The sequence below is a fragment of the Mustela nigripes genome, chromosome 14 (assembly GCF_022355385.1).
Source record: "Mustela nigripes isolate SB6536 chromosome 14, MUSNIG.SB6536, whole genome shotgun sequence".
In the NCBI taxonomy this organism is placed as follows: Eukaryota; Metazoa; Chordata; class Mammalia; order Carnivora; family Mustelidae; genus Mustela; species Mustela nigripes.
The window spans coordinates 33,807,976-33,829,437 of NC_081570.1; the positions used below are offsets into that span (position 1 = coordinate 33,807,976).

General features: G+C 43.7%; 1 protein-coding gene across 3 annotated transcripts in view; it reads left to right on the forward strand.

The window, feature by feature from the left end:
- Positions 1-21,462, forward strand: part of ST3GAL3 (ST3 beta-galactoside alpha-2,3-sialyltransferase 3) — a 191,980-nt gene that overhangs the window by 54,408 nt on the left and 116,110 nt on the right. Inside the window, exon 3 of one of the 3 annotated variants that reach the window (XM_059374449.1) lies at positions 19,009-19,056. The exons of the other annotated variants lie outside the window; for them this stretch is intronic. Within the exon in view, the coding sequence (XP_059230432.1) occupies positions 19,009-19,056 (48 nt within the window). The remainder of the gene's footprint in view (positions 1-19,008; positions 19,057-21,462) is intronic. 3 annotated transcript variants of the gene reach the window in all.

Below are 21,462 nucleotides of genomic sequence, written 5' to 3' on the forward strand. Positions count from 1 at the left end.
ATATATATATATATATATAATCTATCTGTCTGTTTCTGGGCTCTCTATTCCATTGATCTGTTTGTCTCGTCTTTGGCCAGTACTACACTGTCTCGATGACTATAGTGTTATGGTAAGTGTTGAAGTTAGGAATGCCAGTCCCCCTACTTTGTTCTGTGGTATTGTGTTGCCAGTTCTGGGTCTTTTACCTCTCCATAGAAACTTTAGAATCAGTTGGTCAGTATTCATAAAATCACTTGCTGGGATTTTTATTGGGATTGCCTTGAATCTATATTGGTCAGGTTTAGAAGAACTAATATCTTGGTAATATTTAGTCTTCTTATGGAATGTGGGATGTCTCCATTTTTTTAGTTCTTTGTTGATTTCATTCATCTGAGATTACATTGTCCCTCATATAGATCTTGTATTTTGTTAGATTTAAACCCAAGTATTTCATTTTGGGGGGGTACTAATGTAAATGGTATTAAATTTCAAATTCCGTTTTTTCTTTTTCTTTTTTTATTTATTTGACAGAGAGAGATCACAAGTAGGCAGAGCAGCAGGCAGAGAGAGGGGGAGGCAGGCTCCCTGCTGAGCAGAGAGCCCGATGTGGGGCTCGATCCCAGGACCCCAAGATCATGACCTGAACTGAAGGCAGAGGCTTAACCCACTGTGCCCCCCAGGCACCCCTCAAATTCCATTTGTTCAATGCTAGTATATTGGAGTGATTGACTTTTATGTATTAATATTGTATCTTGCTAAAATTGCCTATTAGTTCTAGGAGTTTTTTGTCAATATTTTCAGATTTTCTACATAGACAGCCGTGTCATCTGTGAACAAAGACAGTTTTATGTCTTCCTTCCCTATCAGTTTATCTTATTTCTTTGTTTTTGTTTCTGTTTTTTTTTTTTCTCATTGCATTAGCTTGGACTTCCAGTACAATGTTGAAAAGGAATGGTGAGAGGGGCCATCCTTGCCTTGTTCCTGATCTTAGTGGGAAAACTTTCAGTTTCTCACCATTAAGTGATATTAGCAGTGGGTTGTTTGTAGATATACCCTATCAAGTTCAGAACGTTCTGTTCATTTCTTAGTTTACTGAGAGTTTTTATCATGATTGGGTGCTAGATTGTGTCAATGCTTTTTCTGCAACTATTGATGTAATCTTGTGCTTTTTTTTCTTTATTAACCTGTTGATGTTGATGTATTATGTTAACTGATTTTCAAAAATCAAGTCAGCTTTGTGTACCTGGGATAAATCCACTTGGTTGTGGTATGTAATTCTTTTAATTCATTGCTGGATTCAATTTTCTAATATTTTGTTGAGGATTTTTATGTCTATATGTTCATGAGAGATACTGGTCTGTAGTTTTCTTTTCCTGTAATGTCTTTGTCCCATTTTGCTATTAGGGTAATGCCAGCTTTTTAGAATGAGTGAGGAGACATTCCCTCTGCTTCTGTCTTCTGGAAGATATAGTAAAGAATTGGTTTAATGTCTTAAATGGTTGGTAGAATTCACCAGTGAACCCATCTGGGCCTGGTGGTTTCTGTTTTGCAAGGTGGTTAATTATTTATTTAACTTCTTTAATAGAGACAGGCCTGTTCAGATTGTCGATTTCTTCTTGTGTGAGTTTGGGCATATTGTGTCTCCAAGGAATTAGTCCGTCTCATCTAGGTTGTCAGCTTTGTGGGCTTAGAGTTGTTCATAGTATTCCCTTACTTGAAAGTAATTTGCAGAGTTTTTTTGATATTTCACTTGCATTTCCTAAAGACAAGGTTATTATGGGACTCCTGAGTGGCTCAGTTGGTTAAGCATCCAGCTCTTGATTTTGGCTCAGGTAATGATCAAGGTTGTGAGATCAAGCCCCTGCTTAAGATTCTCTGCCCCTCCAACAAACAAACAGACAAACCCCAAACCAAAGATATTCTACATAGCCACAATACCAGTATCACACTAAGAAAATTGACTTATTAATTCCCCTATTAACTTCTTCTTCTTCTTTTTTTTTTTAGATTTTATTTATGCAAGAGAGAGAGAGCATGAGCAGGGTTAGGGGCTGAGGGAGAGGAAGAGGGAGAAGCAGACTCTTTGCTGAGTGGGGAGCCCGATGTGGGGCTGGACCCCAGGACATTTAACCAACTGAGCCACCCAGACACCCCTCGTACTAATTTCTTGATAATGAATTTACTAACCACAAGGGGGAAAAAGTGGTCTGAGGGCCAGTACCTTAACCAGATGATCAAATTTAGCAACACCAATATGAGAATCTGACATTATATGCCTTCTAATGTGGTGCAGTAGTAAATATCTATCATCTACAGAGTGTTTATGTCAAAAATGTTCAACCCGAATCTAATATTGAGGACATACTCAGACAAATCCAACATGTAGGATGTGCTACAAGTCAGCTGACCTAGACTTTTTGGGGAAAAAAAGGTCAGTGACATGAGTAAACAAAAATGGAGGAGGTGAGCTGTTCCTAAGTTAGAGAGGTTTAGGAGACAATACAGCCACATGCAATGGATGAACTTTAATTGGAACCCAGATGTGAGCAGAAAGGTCATAGAAGACATGGGGGTGACAGTTGGTTAAACCTTACTATGTGCTATATGTGATGACACCGAGTCCTTGTTACCAGGCAGAACTGTTAGAAGTTGTGGTGATTCCACTTCTGACTTGGTTTTTTTCTTTTGATGTTTTTATTCTTGTTTCACTGACCAAATGGGGCCATATAGCTTATAATATATTTTAATAAGAATCAAAGCTGTTTTCTCTGCCATTCCCTTGTGGAGAGTTTTGCAGTGGATGTTTCCAGAAGACTGCACCTTGCTGTAAGTGCAGATATGTGGGCCACAGAGTGACCTCCTTTCTCTGTCAGTCTCAGGACCTTTGTGTTGCTGATCATGAACTGGAGTTTTTAGGTTAGGGGCCAGAGACAGGACTAGAGTAATAAAGTCCTGTAGGAAGTACGAAAACCCTGCATGGAGGCGGACATTATTCCTCCCTCTGAGGGAGGCGGAACCAAGCATCCTGTGGATATTTGGAAACAGACTTCTAAAAATCTGTAGTAACTCTATGACAGTGTTCAGTCCTTTCCTTTGTAGTGAAAATGGACGTGATAAGATTTTTGTTTCCTCAAGATTCCCTGTTTCCAGATCCCTTTCCACATCATTTGTTCAGTCCTTTTTTTAAATCATTCAGCAAATATTTATTAAGTGTCTGCTGTGTGCCAGGTACTGTGCTAAGTGAAGAGTATGGTGATAAGACTACACGAGTCACCTGGAGGTGTTTTTTTTTTTTTTTTTTAAAGATTTTATTTATTTATTTGACAGAGAGACAGTGAGAGAGAGCATGAGTAAGGAGAAGGTCAGAGGGAGAAGCAGACTCCCCATGGAGCTGGGAGCCCAATGCGGGACTCGATTCCGGGACTCCGGGATCATGACTTGAGCCGAAGGCAGTCGTCCAACCAACTGAGCCACCTAGGCGTCCCTCATCTGGAGTTTTTTGTCTGTGTAGGGAAACCAACATTAAACACAAGTCAATACTCAGTTCTTCTGTAGTAAAGGCTGCAAAGGAAAGGTAGAGCAGCTCTAAGAGAATAACAGGAAGACTGTCCCAGCCTGTGTTAGCTCAGCGTGTAGCTCTAAAGATGTCCGCCCTTCTGTCTCCAACTTCTGCCTCTGGTACACCCAGTCCCTGTCTGCCTGATTCCTTACCTTCTCTTCCCTCGTTTTAGAGTGAGAACTGGCTCGAGTATCTGTGAGTCCTTCGGATATCCGTTTACAAAGCTAATTCATTACCGTGCTTAATTTAAAAGAAACGTTCTTCTCTATTACCTATTACTCTGTCTGCCTATTTTTCAAGAGAGGCTGGAAATCTAGATTTTTTATGTGAAATCTTCTGACTCATAAATGTTAACGAATTCAAAAATTTTCATACACTTTGTGCACTCCAGTTGCAGTATCTGCTTAAGGGGACAAAAGTTCAGGTACAGGAGGATTCTGGGTCAAAAGATTAGGCAAAATTCCCTTCCTCTTGTCTAGTCCTAAGTAAAAAAAATAAAGTTACTGAATAAGAGATTCAGAATACTAAGGAAAGAAACCAAAAGAGGGTTTTATTTATTTATTTTTAAAGATTTTATTTATTTGACAGAGATCACAAGTAGGCAGAGAGGCAGGCAGAGAGAGAGGAGGAAGCAGGCTCCCTGCTTAGCAAAGAGCCCGATGTTGGGCTCGATCCCAGGACCCTGGGATCATGACCTGAGCCGAAGACTTTAACGCGCTGAGCTATCCAGGCGCCCCCAAAAGAGGGTTTTATTTTTATTTATTTATTTAAAAGATTTTATTATTTTATTTGACAGACAGAGATCACAAGTAGGCAGAGAGGCAGGCAGAGAGAGAGGAGGAAGCAGGCTCTCCGCTGAGCAGAGAGTCCGATGCGGGGCTCAATCCCAGCACCCTGGGATCATGACCTGAGCCGAAGGCAGAGGCTTTAACCCACTGAGCCACCCAGGCGCCCCCAAAAGAGGGTTTTAAAAACCAGGTCCTTTTTATGCTTTCCTCAGGATAATAATTAAGTAAGAAGTAATGATTACGTTCACTGATTCCCTAGCTCTCTGCTGGGGTTTCTTTCCTGCCTTCATTAAAAAAAAAAAAAAAAAAAATCCAAACAGTAAAGTTCCCTGTGTTCAGAGGAGCAGACGAAGTCAATTTGTTCATGGTTAGTCTCCAAAACCACAGAGGTCCATGTTTCCCTGGAGGGAACATGATGTGCCCTGCTTTCTCCTTCCCCTTCCTTTAGGTAGCAGCTTTCTCGAAACGTAATTGATGTATGCTATCGCCCACCCATTGAAAGTATACAATCACACATTTCTTAGTGTATTCAGAGTGTGCAGACATCACTATGGTGAGTTTTTGAACATTTTCCTTATTTTAGAAAGTAACCCTGTACCCAGGTGCAGTCACACTCTCCTTTCCCCCAACCTTTCCTAGCCCTAGGCAGCTACTAATCTACTTTCTATCACAATAGATTTGCCCATTTGGGACATTTCGTTTAAATGGAATCATACAGTATGTGGTCTTTTGTGACCAGCTTTCACTTTGTATGATGTTTCAAGATTCATCCATGTCGAAGCCTGGAACAATACTTTATTCCGTTTTACAGTGAAATGATACTCCACTGTGTGGATATTCTGCATTTTGTTCATCCATTTATCAGTTAATGGGCATTTAGGTTGCTTCCACTTCTTGGCTATTGTGAATAATAGCTTGTGAACATTAATGTTCAGGTGTTTGTGTGAACATAAAATTCTCTTGGTTGCTGAGTCATACAGTAACTATATTTAACCTACTGAGGGGGTGTCCAACTGACTCAGTGGGAAGAACCCTGCCACTTGATTTCAGGGTCATGAATTCGAGCCCTGCATTGGGTGTAGAGATTACTTACATAAATTAAAAAAAAAAAAAAACTTAAAAAACAAAACAAAACAAAAACCTACTGAGGAAATCCCAGACTCTTTTCCAGAGCTACTTCACCATTTTATATTCTTACCCGTGATGTATTCCATTTCTCCCCTACCCTCCACTCTTTGTACTTAAGATGAACGATGTGATGGCAACCAGTTATTAGCTCTTCACTTCTCAGCTGAGGATATGCAGTGCCTATCCTCCCTTTTAAAATATATATATATATATATATATAATGAAGTCATAGATACATAAAATTTCTCATGAAAAAATATAAAGACTTGGTTGAGCAACCTTTTATTTTATTTCCTCCCTTTGCCTTAACTAAGTTATCTTTGGAGAACAGAATGGCACCATACTCTTAATTAATTAATTAATTTTAAAGAATTTATTTTTTAAAATAATCTCCACACCCAACACAGGACTTGAACTCATGATCCCAAGATCAGGAGTCACACACTCCACTCACTGAGCCTGCCAGGCACCCCAAGTACCATACCCCATTTTTTTTTTTAATTATTTATTTACTGTCCAAGAGAGTATTTCAGGCAGACTCCCTGCTGAGCAGGGAGCCCAGCTTGGCACTCTGCCCCATGACCCTGAGATCACGACCTGAGCTGAAATTAAGAGGCATGCTCAACCGAGTGAGCTACCCAGGAGCCCCAGTACTGTAGTACTATAGTCTTAATGACAGCCTACCCAGATAAAGCATAGAATGTCATGGCAAATGACTTAAGAGTCTGATCCTGTCTGGGGGTCTCTGGCATATGTGAATAGTAAAGGCCCTGTTCTCACAGAAATGGGTCTCTTTTTTTATTATTTGGATTTCTAAAAAGTTAGATTTTATTTTATTTTATTTTTTTTAAAGATTTTACTTATTTATTTGACAGAAATCACAAGTAGGCAGAGAGAGAGGAGGAAGGAGGAAGCAGGCTCCCTGCTGAGCATAGAGTCCCATGCTGGGCTCAATCCCACCTTGAGATCATGACCTGAGTCGAAGGCAGAGGTCTTAACCCACCCAGCCACCCAGCCGCCCAGCCGCCCCTTAGATTTTATTTTAAAGCAAATCCTAAACATTATGTCATTTTACCATAAAATATTTAAGTAAACATCTCTGAGAGAAGAACTTTTTAAAATAGAGCCATCATACTATTACCTCACATTAACCTAATTCCGTAATGTCTTCTGACACGTGATCCATGCTTAGATGTCTGTAATTATCTTAGAGATGCCTTTTCATAGTTGTTGTTGTTTTAATCTGGGTCCAAATAAGGTCCACACATTTGGTTGTATTGTCTTTTAATTACCTTTATTCTAAACTGATTATTTATCCACATATGATTTATCAAAAATAATCACAAAATAACACAAGACAGTATCTAGTAAGGCGTTAAGTAAGTAGGATGTGGTCAAGTATGAGTCACCTAGATTTCGAATAGACATCATTGGCTCTGTTGGTAGAGATGTGACAAATAGGTCAGAGAACCAGAGCAGCTAGATTAGAAGCCCCATTCCGACCGCTGTAGGCTGTGTAATCCTGTGCAAGTTAGTTCAGGGTTTGTTCTTAGTAAAGTTGTACCTGTGCGTGATTCAGAAAAAACAGTTCTGCAAGGCTTGTTACCAACAAAAATGAACAAGAAAAAAAGCACACCCCCCCCCCCCCCCCCGTTACGGCTACTACTTGATTTCCTACCTTTAGGAGGCATCCAGTTTCAACTCTTCCAAGTAATTTGTTTGGTATTTACCGCCAGATCTCTAAATAACATACTTCTACTGCCAGTTGTTCTAGTTTGGGCATTACCTGTTGACATTCTACAGTGGACGGTAGAGATTTAGTACTCCGTCGCGCTCACTGCTTCCTCACCACAGGCAGGAAGTCCGTCCTCCCATCCTTCCGCATTCGGTCATATACCGTGACCATGAAATGCTCTTCATAGATGACAGCATTACTGTTTTTTCATTGCGCTTTTCACTGCGCAAGTCAATTAACAGTCTTGCCTTCTGTTTCGCCAGTTTTCTGTGAATTTACACTGATTCAATCCCAAACTCTTCCTCAGTTGTATGGATCTGTTCTCCAGGCATTCAGATGCGGCAGGTGGTCTGTCAGTTTCATTTCTTGAATAAAATCTCTCTAGAGGAGCCTTCTGACAGGACGCGGCTCTGGACTGTTTGCTCTTGATCCCTGCTGCAGGGCTGTGGTCTGGGAGTCACCCTCTACCATTATCCTCTTCTGGTATCTCTTGTTTCCTCAATCCCATGCTTTTGTTTTATTGTTTTCATTTTCTTCTTCATTTAGTGGAACACATCCTCTAATAATTTCCTGAGAAAGGATGCCTGAGAGGCACATTTTTCCGACCTTGCCTGTATGGAAGTGTCTTTATTCTAAACTCTTACTTAATTGACAATCACGCTGGATGTAGAATTCTTGGTTAGAAATTGTTTTCCCTCAGGGACGTCCGTGTGGCTCAGTCCGTGAAGCATCTGGCTTCTTCGGCTCAGATTGTGATCTTGGGGTCCTGGGATTAAACTCCAGGTCATACTGCACTCAGTGGGGGAGTCTGCCTGACCCTCTCCTTGTCCCTCTCCCTCTGCCCCTCCTGTTAATCATGCTCGCTCTCAAATAAAATCTAAAATATATATACATATACATATATACATATTATATATATATTTTTTTCCCCCTTAGTATTTTGAAGATATTGCCCCACTGCATTCTAGGCTTTCAGTATTCCCGTTGAGGGGTCTTATGTCATTCTGATTTATTTATTATTTGCATAAAACCTGTTGTCCTCTCTGGAAATTTGAGTGTTCTGAAATTCCATGATGCTGTACCTTGGTGGAGGGTTATTTTCATATTGTTCTGTACGCTCAGAGGTCCCTTCAAGCTAAAAAGAAACTCAAGCCCTTTAATTATGGAGAACTTTATTGAATCATTTCTTTGAATATTTTCTCCCTTCATTTTTTTTCTTATTTTCTCTTCCTAGAGTGCCTATATTCAGAAGTCATGTCTCCTAGACTGGTCCTCTGATTTATTAATTTTTTTAAAGGTTTTATTTATTTATTTGACAGAGAGCAATCACAAGGAGTCAGAGAAGCAGGCAGAGAGGGGGCGGGGGAAGCAGGCTCCACGCTGAGCAGAGAGCCTAATGCAAGGTTCTATCCCAGGACCCTGAGATCATGACCTGAGCTGAAGGCAGAGGCTTAACCTACTGAGCCACCCAGGCATCCCCTGGTCCTCTGATTTAAAAAGAGTATTTTTCTCGCCTGTTTTCCATCTGTCCTTTGCTCTACATTCTGAGAGATTTCCTCAACTTATTTTTCAATCTTTTCATTTCTCCTATCATGTCTTAATTTTCAAGAGATATTATTTTCTTTTTATTAAATGTATGTTTTTGAAAAATTGATGTTTTACTTGTTTTGTGAAGTTTCTTCTCTCTGGGGATTTTGATGATTTTCTTCCCCCGAGTTTTCATCTTTATGTGTACTTTCTGTTTTTCCACACTGCATTTATTTTCCAGTTGTTTTGGTCTCTGTCTTTACACTGGATACTTTTTTCTAATACCTTGTGATCTCAGCCCATCCTTAAGAGTGTTGTGTCTTGTTTTTAGTACTGCTTGCCCTCCCACTTCAGTGATAGGGCGCTCAATGGTTGAGCCTTTGGGGGGTGGTTCTCTGGGGGCATTTCAGGTTGTATGTCAGTTTTCCCTACTTCTAGTATAGGATTTAGCTTTGTGGGGAGTTTGCTGAGCCACAGCCTCCTGTTCACCTGCTTTCCAGCTTCAGAACCTTTACTGCTGGTGTCCTGTCTCCTATTTTCTTGGTCTTTGCGTCCTTCTGCTTTCCAACAATCTTCGATATCACCCAGAGGGGTTTGGAAGGGAGTGCAGGTATGTATGTGCGTCCTTGAAATCAGAGCGCAGCAAACGAGAGTTCCTGCCCTGTATCCAGCCCTTTCCTCTTTTGAGGGCACCAGACTAAAGCTATCCTGCGTGTGTGCGGTTCCAGACCTCATCCAGCGCCTCTCTCTGTTTCTGCGCATGCCTGGTTCTGTGGCTTCTGTTGCGCACGTGGGTTTGTAAGCAGAGCCACCCTCCTGCCCCGCCCCCACTGCCCCACCCCTCCCATCCCCCAAGAGGGCAGCGCATAGTAGAATTCCAGCAACTCCCAGACTGCCTGGTCTCCCTGTGGGTGCTGATGCCCCAGGGGGGTGGCCCTCCCCTGATCCTCAGCCAAGTGCCTTTTGTCTCCTGGATGATACAGCACACACTTTCTCAATGTCATGGTGACTCACTTTTTAAAAATAGTCTTTGATGTGTCAAAGCCTTTTCTGAAAGTCTACACAGATTGTATTGACGAGTTCCCTTTTAGTCACATGCATTTTTACCTCCTGAAAGGAACCCTAATATATTAATTAGGTATGATTTTAGCTTCCTGAAACCACACACCCCTCACTTTCCACGCTTCAGTGCCTCTGCTAAGCTGTTCCCACCCTACCAGCACAGCCTGTCCTATAAGGTCATCTCAAGCTAGGTCAACACCACCGCCTCCCTGGTTTACTAGGTTCTCCCGGCACAAACTCTCCCTCTTGCATCTGAACCATAGCAACTTCTCAGTATTCTCCTCCTGGTGGATAGTTCATAAACTCTCCCATGGCAGGGACATGTCCAATCGTTTCCTGCAGTCTTTTGAGCTTAGTAAGAACCCTATTACATAGGTTCAGTAGGTTAAACTAATTAAATAAATCTAGGCACCTGGGTGCCTCAGTCGGTTAAGCATCTGCCTTTGGCTAAGGTCATGATCCCAGAGGCCCCGGCATCAAGTCCCACATCAGCCTCCTTGCTCAGTGGGGAGTCTGCTTCTCCTTCTCCCTCTGACCCTCTTCCTGGCTTGTGCTCTCACTTGCTCTCTCTCAGGTAAATAAATACAATTTTTTAAAAAAGAAACCAAAAAACATAAAAAAAAGGAGTAAATCTAAGAAACTTCTTGAAACAAGTCTACTGTGTTTACTGTATTAATTCAGAGCTGAGTCTGCCCTCTGACCATTGTATGGAAAAGGTTCCTACTGAGGTTACAGATGTCTTCCCAGTGAATAATTCTGCTGTATCTTTTCATCCATCAGCTTCTTCCACCTCTTTCCACATTTCCATATTCCTTCTTGTAACCCGTTCTCACCTCCTCTGGCCCCCTCTGTCCTGCTAGTCCTGTCTCTTTGATTATTTCACTGATTCTCTTGCATATATCACATGCCCCTAAATTAGTGGTTGTACTTTATTTTCTGTCCTCGGGCCTTTTTTCTCTGTATCTTCAGGAATCTCATTTACTCAGGTTTTGTTTGTTTGGGATAGGGGAGAGAGGGAAGAAATTGAGGGACCCAGACTAGGTTAGAACCCTTCCCCGAGGATCTAGGCAATGGAGAATCTAGAACAAGAAACAGCCACGTGGCCATTAAAATATCAGTTCTGCTAACAGACCAGTCAAACCCTCAAGTTGAGGCTCTTCTGTAAAGCTAGATTAGAGGCCACATCTTAGGCCCAAGTTCCAAGTGGGGCTGTATGCTTCTCCTGTGATTCATACCCGTGGGGTGAGTTGTCCTTGGAGCAGGTCCAGCCTGGTGTTAGATCTGCACGTTATACCCTGTCATGGGGAAGGCAGAGAGGGTTCTAGGGTATTAAAGGGTGAGGACTGGAAGGTAGAGGAAGTGAGCCCACTCAGACTATAAATGGCATATGTGATGGCATATATGATAGCAAAAGGACATGGAAAGTTGAATCTCAGTTACAGGATAAGCCTCAGAGGAACCGAGGACAAGCTGAACCCTGAGGTCGAGTGGAAATGTGCTCTAGTTGAATGACACAGACACAGGCACAGGAAGAACATTCTGAATTTAAGACAGCTCTTCAAGATGTCTTGTTGCCCTCAGGGGCAAGGTTGTGGCTTTCACTCTGATCTCTGCCTTGAAGGTGGGCACTTGGACCCAGCATCAAGTCTGGCCCATGGCCTCCCAGTCTTGGCTTCTTTCTCCCCTTGTGTCTGCCCAGCTCTTTGTACTTCCCGGTTCAGGTTGCCCGAAGGTAGACTCTGTGTGCCTCATAGGTGGCTTATGATCAGGGTCGGCTACCCACTGTGGTCCAGTCGTCAGTGGCCGGAGGAGAGGCAGGGTCATGGGGTTCACATGAAGGGCACTCCCGATCAGGCAGCAGTCACCGTCTAGTTTCCCAAGTCCCAGTGTACCTGTAATCCTCCTCCTTCCTCATCTCTGACTCTCATCACCAGTCACTCGTCCTGGAAAGTTTCCCTTCTGGACATCTCTAGCATCCATCCCTTTTCTCTTCCCGTGGCCACTGTCTTGGTTCCGGCCGCCGTGTTCTCTCCTCTGGAATGAGCATTCTCCTTCTTATCGATCTCCCTGGCTTCGGTCTCTCTGCCCTCATCTGTCTTTTACTCCCTTGCCAGAATAGTCAGTTTTGTTCCCACATAGCAGCCAAAGTTTATATTTAAAAAATCAATCAGATCATGTTGCTCTCCTGGTTTGAAGCCGTTGAAATACAGGGAGACTCTTTCTATGGCCTCCTACGTAGGGCCTCCCAAGGATCTGGTTCCTGTCATCCTCTCTGACCTCCTTCACACCCTCCGTGTGTTTTCTGGGCTCTGCGTTCCAGGAACACTGGCCTTTTCTGGTCTTTTTTTTTTTTTTTTTTTTTTTTTAAGATTTTATTTATTTATTTGACAGAGAAAGACAGAGTGAGAGAGGGAACACAAGCAGGAGGAGTGGGAGAGAGAGAAGCAGGCCTCTTGCTGAGCTGGGGAGCCCGATGCGGGGCTTGAACCCAGGGCTCCGGGATCGTGACCTGAGCTGAAGGCAGACGCTTAACAACTGAGCCATCCGAGTGCCACTTCTCTCTGGTCCTTAAATGTACTAAAATTGCTAAACTTGCTTTGTCCTTTCTCCTGGAGCTTTTCCCCCTTCATCTTCTCTTGGCTGGCTCCTGTCTTCAGGTCTCAGCCCATAGGTCACCTCCTCAGAGAAGCCTTCCCGAAACACCCCATCCAGCGTGGCCTGTACCTCACCGTCAGTCACTGTCACATCACTGAACATTCCTTGTACCACTTACTGCCTGAACTTGTTTTGCTCATTTGTTTACTCATGTTTTTCATCTCCCTGCATAAAACATAAATTCCTTGAGAATAGGAGCAGTCCTGTTCTTTCTTACCGTTGTATCCCTAAGTCTGGTGTGGGAGAGTTGCTTCGCAAATTAGCAAATTAGCAAACAGTGAACTAGCTCCTTCCTTACTCTTATTTCCATCCCTCTGTGTTATGCTTAGCTTTTCATCCCCAACTTTAGGAAGACATAATTGACAGCACTTGTTTATGTTTAAGGTGTACAGTGTGATAATTGGACATACATCTCTATTTGTGGAGTGATCACTACAATAAAGCAAGTTCGCCCATCCGTCAACTCACCTAGTTACCTCTGTGTGAGTGCGTGTGCGTCCGTGCATGCGGGCGCGTGTATGTGTGTGCACGTGTGGTGAGAACATTTATGATCCACTCCCAGCAAACATCAAGTGTATAGTACAGGATTGTTAACTGTTGAATGCTTAGCTTCATATGTGTTTTTATTTTACCTGCTTGCAAGCTACTTGAAGGGACAATTTCTTTTTTGATCCATTCTTCCATCTCTAGGGCTTCCACGTGGCAGATAGCAGAAGTTAAGTGTTGAGTGTGTACTGCGACTGCTACCTCATCCCCAAATGTGTGCCTTGTCTGTAGAATTTGAGCTTTGGAAACCCCTCCGGTGACTGGAAAGACTGGGCCCCATTCTTTCTACTCCTTTTCTATTCCTTTTATCCAAAGCTTCAGAAACCAGACACAGGAAACATCTGACCATAATAAAAGACTTCCAGTAAATTCTAGGTTTCCTCCTTGAACAAAGTCGTGCACAGCGACGGTCTGTTGTACCTTGGTCTGGAATTCTGTTTGGTCACTTGCGTAGCACACCACATGGCTGCCTCTGGCCTGTTCTTATCCAGGAACAGCTAGAGCCTGGGCTGTTTGAAATAAAAATGACCTGTTTGTTAGCCGGACAGGGAGAAGTCTGGATATTCTTGCTCAGCGCCTTGCAAAACAAACTTCTTGATTTGTTGAATACCAGGTTTTCGCTTTCGCTGTCCAGTGATTTATGACTAAAATGATCCTCTGTGTCCTTTAGAATAAGCACAAATAACAAGTGACCAAACTGATTTCTCAAGTCTGTGCTTTTTAATGCTCCAAGCAAAATCCGTCAAAACTAACGCAAAACATGAAAATGTCACTAACTTCCTTCTGCTATTTCTGCCCCCGTCACTCACGTCTTCCGCAGTGCGTACACGTGCTCTCGGGAGCCGTCCGCTACCGCCGGAAGTCATAGCTGCGAAAGCCCTGACTTTTTCTTTCCAGTAAGACGTTCCTCTGTTTCCTGCTTACTCTTTGCATACGTTTATCCACTTTATTTTTATTTCAGGTGCCAATGAACTTGTCCATCTTCCTTGGCTGTGAGGCAGAGACTGGCTCTTACTCAGCTCCCTGCCTCTAGTATCTGGCACAGGGCCTGGCACATAATTGGCATTTGATAAATTTGTCGGGGCGTGGAGGGGGGTGGGGAGAGGGAAGATAAAAAGAATAATAATTTTAAAAAGCCCCGTCTATTTCGGGATTGATGTAGCTGAGGTATATTTAAAATGGCATGATATAAAAGGATAACCTCAGTAACTATAGGAAATAGCTGAACAGCTTATTGGCATGTACAATGGAAAACGAAGACCAGTCAAGAACCTTCCATCCTTTTGTACTGGAACCTCTGAGTTAGAGGTTAAAATCCTACAGGTGGATTAGAGAGTTTTTTTTTAAAGATTTTATTTATTTATTTTTCAGATAGAGATAAGTAGGCAGAGAGGCAGGCAGAGAGAGAGAGAGAGGAAGGGAAGCATGCTCCCTGCTGAGCAGAGATCCCCATGAGGGGCTTGATCCCAGGGCCATGGGATCATGACCTGAGCTGAAGGCAGAGGATTTAATCCACTGAGCCACCCAGACACCCCCTCTTTTTTAGTTTTTTACAAATGATGATGATGGTATAAATAATACATGTCATTGTACAAATTCTGCAAAAACAGAGTAGAAACATAACCCACAATTCTTTCACCCAGAGAAAGCCACTATTAGTATTTCATCTTGCTGCTTTTAGGCTCAGTTAAGTTTTAGTTTGTCTTTTACTTAACTTTTAAGCCTTTCTTCTTGGCTTATGTTGAAAAGTTTAAAAAGAGATTATATCAGGGGCGCCTGGGTGGCTCAGTCATAGGCGCCTGCCTTTGGCTCAGGTTATGATCCCAGGGTCCTGGGATCCAGCCCTGCATCGGGCTCCCCGCTCAGCAGGAAGCCTACTTCTCCCTCTCCCACTCCCCCTGCTTGTGTTCCCTCTCTCACTGTGTCTCCCTCTGTCAAATAACTAAATAAAAATCTTTAAAAAAGAAAAGAGATGATTTCAGGACTGCTTGAGAGTACAGAGAAGGTAAATTGCAGTTGGAATGGTCCTTGTCAACTGCAGTAAAAATTTGAGATGCTGTTTTTATTGTTGCTCGGGTGGGCAGTCAGTTAGCTGCTCAGGAAGCTGGTCCTAATCTTCCCCAGGTGGCTGCAGCCTCTAACCTAGAAGCTTCGAGGCCATTTTTTGTATTCCCCTTACGCTGATTTGTATACATGCTTTTTTTTTTAAGATTTTATTTATTTATTTGATAGGCAGAGATCACAAGTAGGCAGAGAGGCAGGCAGAGAGAGAGAGAGGAGGAAGCAGGCTCCCTGCTGAGCAGAGAGCCCGATGCGGGGCTCGATCCCAGGACCCTGAGATCATGACCTGAGCCGAAGGCAGAGGCTTTAACCCACTGAGCCACCCAGGTGCCCCTGTATACATGCTTTTATATTTCTAGGAGGAGACCACACTTGAACCCCTGACGTTTCACTGTGGAGGGAGATAGGTTGACATAATTGAATGAGAATCTGTATGTAAAATGGATATTCCCCGCCCCCACCCCAGCCCCTGAAATACCACTTAGATCACATCACCTTTGAAAGCAAGCAAGGACATTTACTTACGTTTATTCCTTTGTTGAAGAAACCTATTGAGTACTTCCTGTGTGTCAGTCACCCAGCCAGGAATCACTGCCTCAGAATGAAGACACGTTTCTTGTCCTCAGGGAACTTGAAATGCTTAACAGTAAAAGAGGTAACCAGGTGTTATGATAAATGATATAATAATAGTCCAGTGTTGTCCTAAAGAAGAGGGTGAGCAGAACTGACCAGAGAAGGCGTCGAGAGGAAGGGATGATTGGGGCACACGGGGCAGCTCGGTTGGCTAAGCGTCCTGATTCTTGATCTCCACTCAGGTCTTGATTTCAGGGTCATGAGTTCAAGCCCCACACTGGGCTCCATACTGGGCATGGAGCCTACTTTAAAAAAAGAAAAAAGAAGAGGGGATGATTGAGTGGAATCTTAATGGAAGAGTGGGAGATTTTTGGCATGCAAACAGGCAGTGAGCACAGTATGTCCGATGAGTGAAGACACACTGGTGTATACCCCTGGGGAAGTAGAGGTCGTCTGGCCCATCTGGAATATGAGATGTATTAAAAATGGCAAATGAGGGGGAAATGAGAGAATGAATGTCAGAGCTTGGATTCTGTCTTACAGGCTGCGGGAAGCCTCTGAAGGATTTTAATCAAAAGCAAAGCCACAGTGAGGTATACTTTTCGGAAACATCGTCAGCAGTAGAAAGGGTGGTGGAATGGGGGCCACGTTGGAGGCAGGGGTGTGGTTGGGGGATGTAGAACAGCCCCAGCAAAAGTGGGTAGGCAGATGTCCAGCAAGGCAAATTTATAGAGACAGTAAATGAATCAGTGGTTGCCTGGGGTTGGAGGTGGGAATGGGGCAGGATAAAATGGGCAGGAGGGATCTTTTCAGAGTGATGGAAATGTCAAAAAACTGCATGTGGTGATAGTTGCACAGCTCTGTAAAGTCTCTAAAAAATCCATTGTACATTTAAAATGAGTGAATTTTATAGTATGTAAGTTGTACCTCAATAAAGCTCCTTAAATAAAGAAAGAGGGGTTTCTCATCTGGAAGGGCAGTAGCATTGAGAAAAGACGATGTTTGAACTGTTGATAAAGAAATAGCATTTATGGGATGCCTGGGTGGCTCAGTTGGTTAAGCCGCTGCCTTCGGCTCAGGTCATGATCTCAGCGTCGTGGGATCGAGTCCTACATCGGGCTCCTTGCTCATCGGGAGCCTGCTTCTTCGTTTGCCTCTGACCTGCCACCCTGTCTGCCTATGCTCACTCTGACAAATAAATAAATAAAATCTTAAAAAAAAAGAAATAGCATTTATGAGAGTTTGACCTTGATTTTGTCTCACAGAGGCAGGGTAGTCATCTGTCGGGTCAGCCAAGTGGCCTTCCTGTGCTTCTGCACGTTTGTAAAATGACCTCAGCCCTATCATCTCCTTGGTAGGTTTCAAAGCATGTAGATCTGTCCTTAACTGGCAGTACGGAGTCTGCTTTCTGATCCTTATCAAAAAGGACCTGTGGTCCGTTCATTTCTCTCTGCTCTGTTATCCAGCAGATGGCTATCAAGTGCTAAGCATTGTGTGGGTAACGGGGCACGGGATCAAGCAGGTACAGTATCTGCCTTCAGGGGGCTGATAATCCAGCAGTGGGGACAGACATTACTTAGAGTTAACATAACTGTTGTGTTGGATTTCCTTGTACAGTAAGAAAATGACATCAACTTGAGATCCAAAGGGTTGCTGGGGTGGTAGTGGGGCTGTAGACCCCGGTCCCATACGCATCCGCTGGCTTTCCTTGGTGGTGGGTGAACCTTTTGAGTCTGGGCTACCCGGGGCTGTCTGGGGCCTTACATTATCTTGGTGCTCCGTAGAATTGCTTTTATACGTTGGCTTCATTTTGTAGACGCTCGTGTTGGAAGAAATAGCCTTACCACATTCACACTCCCTTCTTACAGAAATGCTGTGGAAGTTACAGTCTTCAACATCATACAGCGTCCCCCTCTTACTATTGGGACCCACAAGAGAAATTTCCTCCTGATGACTGTTTGCTATTTGCTTTGCTGTTTGGTCTTTTAGTCACTCTGAAGCATCCCATTCCATCGAGCTTCAGATCTCCACACATGGCGATCTCTCTGCCTGGAATGCCTCGTTCCATTCTTGTTACGTTTAACTCCTGCTTGTGTTCAGCTGTTAGTTCCAGTGTGCGTTCTTCAGGGAAGCCTTCCCTAACCAACACCCACTCCCCTTTCTAACTAGGTCCGGGTGGCTTTTTTGTTTTGTTTTGTTTTGTTTTTTAACTTTTTAAGTAGGCTACACAACCAGCAGGGAGCCTGGTGTAAGGCTCAAACCCACAACCCTGAGATTGAGACCTGAGATGAAATCAGGAGTTGGATGCTTTACTGACTGAGCCACCCAGGCCCTGCCTAGGTCTGGTTTTTTTCTTTCTTTCTTTTCTTTTCTTTTTCTTTTTCTTTTTTTTTTTTTTAAGATTTTATTTATTTATTTGACAGAGACACAGTAAGAGAGGGAACACAAGCAGAGGGAGTGGAAGAGGGAGATGCAGGTTTCCCACTGAGCAGGGAGCCCGATGCAGGGCTAGATCCCAGGACCCTGGGACCATGTAGGTCTGGTTCTTAATGGGACTGTTCATAGCACTCTTTTTGACTTAGTTTTGAGTTGGATGCCTTGTTGTTTGGTAACTTTTTTTGTCTCCTATACTGATGGCAGGGAGATCTGTGAGGAGACTGCTTTTTTGTTCGCTGCTGTATCTCAGAGTCATGGTATAATATCATGCCCAATCAATACTTCCTGATTGGTCGAATGAATGAATGCACTGTGGGCACTAAATCTTGCAACTGTTCATTCTCTCCTTTCCTTTGGTGATTTGGGAGCTCAGGCCTCCTTGATTCTACCTCTGGTTCCCATGGCATGCATTTTGTGGACTAACATTCCCCTGACTATATATTTCCTTTCTCGACTTCTTCATTTTTAAGTTCCAGTGTATACTGTAAATTCCTGTAGGCCACTTAAAGCCCTTTTGGAGAAGAAATAATAAACAATTAGGTATATGAATAGGAAAAGAAAGGGAGAAGTCAAAGGGAAATGTTAGTGCCTTTAACCAGATGCAGGAGAGTTTTCTGTTGCATTGCTTTAATTTTATTTTCATTGTAAGAAGGGGAGGAAAAAAAAAAAAAACTTGTCCCCTAATTTGGCAGGAAATGCCTCTGAAGAATTTGGGGCCTGTCTCTGCCCTGAGATGTTCTTCCTGGTAGCGGAAGGCTTGGGGCTGGGCTCAGCAGGGCCTCATGGCCCAGTTGGGGGGTTGGGCATTGACCCGTGGATGCTGTCTGTGCATCTCAGTGTTCCAGTCCAGTTGACTTTCCCCTGGGGGAGGGTTTGGGCAGAGTTGGTGGGAGCTTTTTTTTTTTTTTTCCCCTCTAAGAAGGAGAAAGAAATGAACTTGTCCTCTTGTGTTGCAGATTCAGTGGTTCTTTCCTTTGACTCCGCTGGACAAACACTAGGCTCAGGTACCAACCCCTCCCCCTCTATCCTTTCAGCACTCAGCACTTGGCCACATTTGAAGTGGAGCCTGGTGAGGTGGGGGGCGGGGTATCTGGGGAGGGCCATGGACTATCTCAGAACCGTGGGGATGTCTTCAGGAGCTTTTCTGGAGACTCATGGTTTAGAAAGTGGGACGTAACATCCAGAAGACTTGGCCAGCTGCTTGAACAGTGGGCACTTGGGGGAGTGTGGGTAGATGCTTCCTCCTCGTTCAGAGTGTTCCAGGTTCAGATAAAGGGTGTGTGTTTTCTGAGCACATATCATGGCCCAGAGAGCGGGGCAGAGGTCACTGAGGGGCCCCATGCTCTGGGGACGCTAGAGAAGATTGTCATCGGGGCTCTCCAACACAATGTCAGGCCAATGGGAGTATTGCAGCTTCCTGAGGATATGCACATCCATATGCTGAAATACACACCTCCCCTGGGATGCGCACTTCACCGTGCACGTATGCCAACCCACGTGCTGGCTGACAGAAGCCCTCTCTTCCCCGAGTCTAAGCACAGGACATACAGGCTGACAGACCCACTCCTTGGACACCAAATCCCTCCAGCTCAGTGGAGCTTGACTCTCCTAGGTCTGAGTCCGTCTCCCTGCTTCACACCGCTATGCTATTGGCGGTGAGCACAAAGAGACATCACTTTGGGTCTTTGACTTGCTGTTACACGTTGGTGTGGGAGCACCAGGATGACCCCACCGTGTAAGAAGAGCGCCTCCGGGCATCACCCTACGTTTTTAGTCAAAGATGGCGGTTCTCGTATTGGTGGGTGCCACCTGTAACTGGGAGGCTCGGCTGGCATGCCAAGGGCAATTAATCCATTTCGCTGTCCTCGAATGCAGTAGATATATGATCAGTGTTTCACAGAGCAGCCCTGACGTTCCGGCAGCTGTGGATGAGGGGAAAGAGGAGTTCGGAGGATGCAGTCATGGCTGCCCCTGTTTACTAAGGGCTTCCTGTGTGCCGATGCTGTGGTAGGAGCTTCAGACACATCTTGCAAGGTGGATAGTGTATCTTTGATTGTAGATAAAAGAAACTGATGCTCTGAAAGGTAAAATAACCTGTCCGGGCCACTCAGATCGGTCCGCCTCTGCAGCTCATACTATCTCCCTTGTTATCTTGCTGTCTCATGCCTCATGTGCTTGAGATGTACTCCACCCAAATGCTGAGACAAGAGAGATCACTTTAAGAGAGAGTGGACAGGGGTGCCTGGGTGGCTCAGTGGGTTAAGCCTCTGCCTTCGGCTCAGGTCATGATCTCAGGGTCCTGGGATTGAGCCCCGCATCGGGCTCTCTGCTGAGCAGGGAGCCTGCTTTCTCCTCTCTCTTCCTGCCTCTTTGCCTACTTGTGATCTCTGTCTATCAAATAAATAAATAAAGTCTTAAAAAAAAAAAGAGAGAGAGTGGACAACACACAAAAATTAAATTAAATTTAAAAAAAAGAATATAGCTAATGTAAATATCAAGAAACAGTTCATATAATGTGTTCAAAATATGTCATTAGAATCGGTTTTATGGTATGTTAATAAAAATTCACGTAGGATTAAGAAAAAAAAGAGTGGACAGAGAGAAAGTTTTTAAATAGACACAGAAGTTGTGTCTACTTTTATTGGAAAAGATTGATCAATTTTATTACATTCAAGTTAAAAACTTCTCATTAATCAGAAAGACACCTTTAAGAGAGTGATAAAGGCAATTCAGGGCAGAAAAAAGATCTTGTAACACAAACAACCAACAAGGGCCACGTTTCCAGAATGGAGAACTGCAGAAATCAATAGGAATAAAGAAACAACCCGGTATCAAAACAAGCAAAAAGGCCTAAGTAGGCACTTCACAAAAGAGGAAATCCAGATGGCCAATAAACTTATGAAAGGGTGTTTGATTGCATTTTGCATTGCCACCTGGGGAAAGGTGTGAGATCCCTCTACACCTCTACCAAAATGGGAAAACTGGAAAAGCTTGCTATCCCCGAGTTGGTGAGGATGTGGTAGAGTGGAAACTCAGAGCCTTTACTGGCCAGAGGGTAAATTGGTTACAGCCTTTTCACAAATGACCATGTAGTGTCTAGCAAAATTCGAATAGACACATACCTCATGACCTGGCATTTCCTCTCATAGCTATATTCCCTACATAAATGCATGCTTCTGTAGGTACCAAGATACATGTACAAGAAACTCTGTCATTGGACATAGCTAAAGTCCTGGAGTGCACTACATGCACTAAAGGTGCATTTAGCAGCTGTTTGAAGACTCTGAGATATGAATGGCAGCAGACAGGTTGGGGGAAAAGACTAGAATTAAACATGCTGCACACTGGCAATGAATTTCTCATTTTTCCACCAGTGTGCCATGTGCTTGCTAGACTGAAGCAGTGCACAT